This window comes from Aquarana catesbeiana, linkage group LG09, assembly GCF_042186555.1.
Source record: "Aquarana catesbeiana isolate 2022-GZ linkage group LG09, ASM4218655v1, whole genome shotgun sequence".
Lineage (NCBI taxonomy): Eukaryota > Metazoa > Chordata > Amphibia > Anura > Ranidae > Aquarana > Aquarana catesbeiana.
The window spans coordinates 77976233-77983404 of NC_133332.1; the positions used below are offsets into that span (position 1 = coordinate 77976233).

General features: G+C 39.4%; 1 protein-coding gene across 1 annotated transcript; it reads right to left on the minus strand.

Annotated features, from left to right (window-relative positions):
* Positions 1 to 3405: 3405 nt before the first annotated feature.
* Positions 3406 to 4353, minus strand: LOC141108935 (olfactory receptor 6B9-like). The gene has a single exon (XM_073600897.1). The coding sequence runs from the start codon at positions 4351 to 4353 to the stop codon at positions 3406 to 3408; it is 948 nt and encodes a 315-aa protein (XP_073456998.1).
* Between the last annotated feature and the right edge of the window lie 2819 nt (positions 4354 to 7172).

Consider the following 7172-nt stretch of genomic DNA (forward strand, 5'->3'; position numbering starts at 1 on the left):
ATGACCAGATGATGCAGCCCTACTTGGCCACTAGGAGATCACTGTTTTGGTACAAGAAAGTCGCCATTTACTTGATGCAACTAGCCCTGTTCAATTCATATATTATTTTTTCTAAGTGCACCCAAAGTTCCCTAACCTATCTAAAATTCCAAGAAGACATTGTCACGGCCCTTCTCTATCCCCACGGCCAAGCCCCCCAACTAATTCGCTCCGATTCATTAGCCAGACTCCATGAAAGGCACTTTCACGAAATCCTCCCTCTTACCCAAACAGTTTGCAAACCCCCCAAAAAAGTTGTGTGTTTTCAAGTAGAGGAATTTGCCATGACAGCCGATACTACTGTCCCCAATGTCCCTCCCAGCCAGGCCTCTTTATTGGAACATGCTATCGGAGATATCATACTTCACTACACTATTAGTAAAGTGAAGATGATTTTGTTCCAGTTTCCACTATCTGCCATTTCTGTGAATGAATCGGACTATTAACGACTATGCCTCTGCCAAACATGTTTCTGCCTTCAACGTGAATTAAACCGGACTGTTAACGACTATGCCTCTGTCAAACATGTTTCTGCCTGCACCGTGAATTGACCTCGGCCTATTAAATGACCATACTTTTTGCCTGCCTCCTGAACTGATCATTTGCCCTGCCACTGTACAGCACAGGGGTCTCACATATGTGAGGAGCTCCAGAAAAGGTTTTCCGAGTGGAGAAAACTGTTTCTCTAGGTTTTTAGTTTTCTCAGATTAGGGTCTGGCGACTCTGAGGCTTCGTAGAGATTTGGGTGGGAAGAAGCCTCTACCCCTGTCCTCAGGTCTAACCTGACCAAGGCCCAATGTACAAAGTGCTGCCTGCTGCCACCTGAACTGGTCATACCGCTGCCTGCCACCTGAACTGGCCATGCCTTTGTCTGCCACATGAACTGGCCATGCCTTTGCCTGCCACGTGAACTGGCCATGCCTTTGCCTGCCACCTGGACTGGCCATGCCTATGCCTGTTACCTGAACTGCCTGCTAAACCTTGGACTGAACTGAACCATGTTCATACTTTTCCCTATCTGTCTGCTGCCTGGACAATTCCTGGACATTTCCTTTGGCTGTCTGGACAAATGCTTTGACTGCTCTGGAACGGTATTCCTGCCTGCTAAAACCACAGGTGAGCTTTTTTTTTTACCCTTTGCTCAGCAGAATGTATTTTGGGGTGTAATTCTTGGTGTGTACATGCTATGTGTTAGAAGCCTGGAGGTGCTACTTGCATGTTGGGCCTCTGTATGTGGCCAGGTAGTGGAAAAGTCTCACACATGGGGTATCGCCATACTCAGGACGAGTAGCAGAATGTATTTTGGGGTGTCATTTTGGCTATGTACATGCTATGTGTAAGAAAGATCTTCTAAATTAACAACTTTGTGAGAAAAACATAGGTTTTCATTTTCTTTCCACATTTTCCAAAAACTTGTGAAAAGAAATGACATGTTCAAAAGACTCTTTATGCCTCATAGAATATACATTGGGTTGTTTTCTTTCCAAAATGGGGTAATTTTGTGGGTAATTCCATTTTCCTGGTGCTCCAGGGCCTTCAAAAATGTGATAGATAATCAGGAAATGAAATGTGTAATTTATGCCTTTAGAACGCCAGATGGTGCTATATGAATGTTGGGCCTCTGTATGTGGCCAGGCTGTGGAAAAGTCTCACACATGGGGTATTGCCATACTCAGGACAAGTAGCAGAATGTATTTTGGGGTGTCATTTTGGCTATGTACATGCTATGTGTTAGAAAGATCTTCTAAATTGACAACTTTGTGAGAAAAAAAATAGGTTTTCATTTTCTTTCCACATTTTCCAAAAACTTTTGGAAAGAAATGACGTATTCAAAAGACTCATTATGCCTCATAGAATATACATTGGGTTGTTTTCTTTCCAAAATGGGGTCATTTTGTGTGTAATTCCATTGTCTTGGTGCTCCAGGGCCTTCAAAAAGGTGATAGGTACTCAGGAAATGCCTGCACCGTGTGTGAGAAATAACTTGTAAATATGACAATTTAGTGAAGAAAAAACATACATATTTCTTCATTTTCCAAAGCATTGTGGGGGAAAAAATTCAACTTTAAAAAATTCACTATGCCTCTTACAAAATACCTCAGACTGTCTTCTTTCCAAAAAGGGGTCATTGGGGGGGGGGGGGGGGTATTGTACTGTCCTGACATTTTAGGGCCTCAAGAACTTAGATAGGCCATCAGTGCATTAGGATTGATACATTTTCAATAATGCATAGCATGGCTTGTAGACTCTATAACTTTCACACAAATCAATGATACACTTATCAGGATTTTTATTACCAAAGACATGTAGTAGAATACATTTTTGCCTAATTTTTCAACAAAATGTAATTTTTTTTGGTTTCTTTTAAAACAGAAAGTAGAAAATTTTGGGGTTTTTTTCAAAATATTCTCTCTTTTTTCGATTATATCACAAATAATAAAAAATGAAGTCGTGAATAAATACCACCAAAAGAATTCTCTATTTGTGTGAACAAAATTATAAAACTTTCATTTGGGTACAGTGTAGCATGAGTAATTGTCATTCAAAGTGAGAGAGCACTGAAAGCTAAAAATTGATCTGGGAAGGAAGGGGGTGAAAGTGCCCAGTATTGAGGTGGTTAAATTACTTTTTTTCCTTTAGAAATGTAATTTTGCTGTCAGACTGTTCTAAACACTGGAAACATGCGCCACTTGACAGGCATGCTATAGACACTCCCCAGGTACGAAATTTAAAGGAATATTACACTTTTATTGTTTCACTTTAAGCATCATTAAAATCACTGCTCCCAAAAAAACGGCTGTTTTTAAAACTTTTTTTGCATTGATCCATGTCCTCTGGGGCAGGATCCAGGTCCCCAAACACTTTTTATGACAATACCTTGCATATTAACCTTTAAAAGCACTTTTGATTTCACCCATAGACTTTTAAAGGGTGTTCTGTGGCTTTCGAATTTGCCGCAAACACCTCAAATTGTTCGCTATTCAGCGAACGGGTGGACAGCCAATGTTCAAGTCGAACTCATGTTCGACCCGAACATAAAGCCCATCCCTACTCTGGGGTCATACATGCTCCAATAAAATAAAATAAATAAATTCTCATCATTACCTGTATAGTTATACTGTAACTACTATCGCTACTATGCCATCCAGTCTCTAAATTGGTTCTTGAAATAAATCACTATCAAGTACATGAGCATAAAATATTACCAAAATCCATCAAACAGCAGTTTTATATTACGCGGTTTATTTAGACTCAATTTAAATCATTATTTACCGGAATGGTCTGAGGAACAATTAAATAGACAGTAATAAATCACTGGTCACTGACCTCAGCAGAACAAGTTTAAGGACTAGAAAAGGACAAAGTTCAGTGAATTGGTTTGTTCAATAAACAGCCTTGTTTTGCAAGTACATTTTTCAGTGAAAGCTTTACATCACGGTTTCTTAGTGTATAAATTATTGGATTAAACAGAGGTGTGATAACAAGATATAAAACAGACACAAGCTTGTCTGATGCACTGATAGAATCTGGTGTGACTCGCATATATGTAAAGCACAGACTTCCATAAAAGACACAGACTACGGTTAGATGGGACGTACATGTGGAAAATGCTTTCTGACGTCCATTGGAAGAAGGCATCTTTAGGATAGTCTGTGTGATGCAGATGTAGGAGATGGAGATAACCAGCAATGAGCTAAGAAGAACAAATGCAGCTATAAAGAAGTCAACAAGCTCTTCAGTTTTGATATTCCCACAAGCCAGCTTTAACAGTGGAGAAGCATCACAAAAGTAATGATCTATTTTATTGGATCCACAAAAATTCATCTGATAAAAAAGATAGATTGGATAAACTGGTGTACAGAGCCCAGCAGACCAAGAACTTATAAGGAGGCACCAAATATACCATTCCTGCATTATGACATGGTATTGTAGTGGCATACAGATCGCGATGTAACGGTCATAGGCCATGGTGGCCAGGAGATAGCACTCAGCAGCACACAGAAAGACAAAGAAGAACAACTGAGCCAAACATCCATTAAATGATATTTCATTATTTCTTGTGACGATGTTGAATAACATATTGGGAAGTGTAACATTGACATATCCAGCCTCCAAAAAGGAAAGATTCCCTATAGATATATACATGGGCTTCCAAAGTTTTTTGTCTTGTATGACCAATAACACGATGCTCATGTTTTCTAAGATCGTGAAAATATAAATTAAAAGGAATACAGAAAAGATGGCTATCTGGCAGTCTTGGCAGGCAGAAAAACCAGCCAGAAGGAACTTGCTTACTGATGACTGGTTTGACATCACCAACCTTTTTTTTTTTGTCAATAACAAATGGATAAAATTTAATCCAGTGTTTATATGTTATTATGAATTTTATTTAGTAGAGTTTCAAATATATTTCAACAGCTATTGATTTATGATAGGTAAATATATCATTTTGATACCTTGTAAAACAAAAGAGATATAACTTTTTTATGTAACATATATATTACCTGAATATACCCTATATATATAAAGTATATATATATATATATATATATATATATATATATATATATATATTTATTTATTTATTTATTTATTTACAGTACCTTGAAAAAGTATTCCCACCCCTTGAAATTTTCCACATGTTGTCATGTTACAACCAAAAACGTAAATGTATTTTATTGGGATTTTATGTAATAGACCAACATAAAGTGGCACATAATAGTGAAGTGGAAATAAAATGATGAATGGTTTTCAAATGTTTTTACCAAAAAATATATGTGTGCCATGCATTTGTATTCAGCCCACTTTACTCTGATGCACCTAACTAAAATCTAGTGGAACCAATTGCCTTCAGAAGTCACCTAATTAGTAAATTGAGTCCACCTCTGTGTAATTTAATCTCAGTATAAATACAGATGTTCTGTGAATCCCTCAGAGGTTTGTTAGAGAACCTTAGTGAAAAAATAGCATCATGAAGGCCAAGGAACACACCAGACAGGTCAGGGATAAAGTTGTGAAGAAGTTTAAAGCAGGGTTAGGTTATAAAAAAAAAATATCCAGAGCTTTGAACATCTCATAGAGCACTGTTCAATCCATCATCTGAAAATGGAAAGAGTATGGCACAACTGCAAACCTACCAAGACATGGCCGTCCACCTAAACTGACAGGCCGGGCAAGGAGAGCAATAATCAGAGAAGCAGCCAAGAGGCCCATGGTAACTCTGGAGGAGCTGCAGAGATTCACAGCTCAGGTGGAAGAATCTGTCCAAAAGATAACTATTAGTCATGCACTCCACAAAGCCTTTATGGAAGAGAAAGCCATAAGAAGTCCTGTTTGTGGTTTGCGAGAAGTCATGTGGGGGACACAGCAAACATGTGGAAGAAGGTCAATATATTTGTGTCACCGGCGCAAAAAAACTTTTCTTTTTACCTTTTGAAAAACTTTTTTGAGTTGCTGCATTCAAAAAGACCATTCAGTGAAATGGGATATAACTATAATCTGTGTGTGTGAGTGCGCTACTCTTTTACCATACACCACTCATATTTGTACATCACTTTCCTGTTAATAATCAATAAATCATACAATTTAATAAATCAATACAAACTCCCTCACGCCCCCCTAAAATTATATATGTGTTCCAGGCTGCTGGGAATTTTTAATCACGTTAGCGTGAACGTCCGTAACGAATGGGAACGAGGGGTGAAGCGCAAGCCGGATACGGGGGTGACTCATACCGTACACAGGCTGACCACGCTACTAAAGACACCCATCCTTAACTGCTGGAATAGCTTAGTGCCGGCTTGAGGGCACTTTTAAATGTGAGTGTACACTTTGTATTTTTATGATAATAAACGAGTTTTAAACGCACTGCGCAATGATCGTTGTCCATATATTTTGCATGAGGAATACCAAAGCTCAGGCATAGCAGGTGTGGAACAGTACAAAAGGTGGAGTGGTTATCCCTATTAATGAACCGAAGGCTTATTATACAAGAAGTATCTGGTGAGTGGCTGATCTAAACGGTGGTGGCGTGTCACAAAAGTCACAATGAATCACAGATGATACACAGCGGCACTTAAAGGGCTGAAATCACAGCAATTATTGATTAATTTGCACTTTGGCACATGGACTTTATGTTAATCATTTTTTGTATGTTAGTAATTTTGACTTATAGATTGGTAATTATTGATGATTTATAAATATGTTCTGATAGTGGGGGTAATATAAGTGGAACACATATATAATTTTAGGGGGGCATGAGGGAGTTTGTATTAGTTTATTAAATTGTACGATTTATTGATTATTAACAGGAAAGTGATGTACAAATATGAGTGGTGTATGGTAAAAGAGTAGCGCACTCACACACATGTGGAAGAAGGTGCTCTGGTCAGATAAGACCAAAATTTAACTTTTTGGACTAAAAGCAAAACGCTATGAGTGAGCGAAAACTGCACATCACCCTAAACACACCATCCCCACTGTGAAACATGGTGGTGGCAGCATCATGTTGTGGGGATGCTTTTTTTAGCAGGGACAGGGAAGGTGGTCAGAGTTGATGGGAAGATGGATGGAGCCAAATACAAGGCAATCTTATGCCGCGTACACACGGTCGGACTTTTCGTCTACAAAAGTCCAACGGACGCCGACGGACTAAAGCTGGCTGGTAATCCGATCGTGTGTGGGCTTCTCCGGACTTTCAGCAGACTTTTTCAGCCTCAAATCCGACGGACTTTAGATTTGAAACATGCTTCAAATCTTTACGTCGTAACTACGACGGACCCCGAAATCCGCTCGTCTGTGTGCTAGTCCGACGGACAAAAACCCATGCTAGGGCAGCTATTGGCTACTGGCTATGAACTTCCTTATTTTAGTCCGGTGTACGTCATCACGTACGAATCCGTCGGACTTTTGTGTGGTCGTGTGTAGGCAAGTCCGTTCGTTAGAAAGTCTGCTGCAAGTCCGCCGAAAGTCCGCCGGAAGTCTGTCGGACAGGCTGTCGGACTTTTGTAGACGAAAAGTCCGACCGTGTGTACGCGGCATTAGAAGAAAACATGTTGTAGTCTGCAAATAACTTGAGACTGGGGCGGGGATTTACCTTCCAGCGGACAATGACCCTAAACATACAGCCAGAG

Bases quoted from the DNA above. Each gene is read 5' to 3' on its own strand.
- LOC141108935 (XM_073600897.1), bottom strand. From the start codon at position 4,353: ATGTCAAACCAGTCATCAGTAAGCAAGTTCCTTCTGGCTGGTTTTTCT.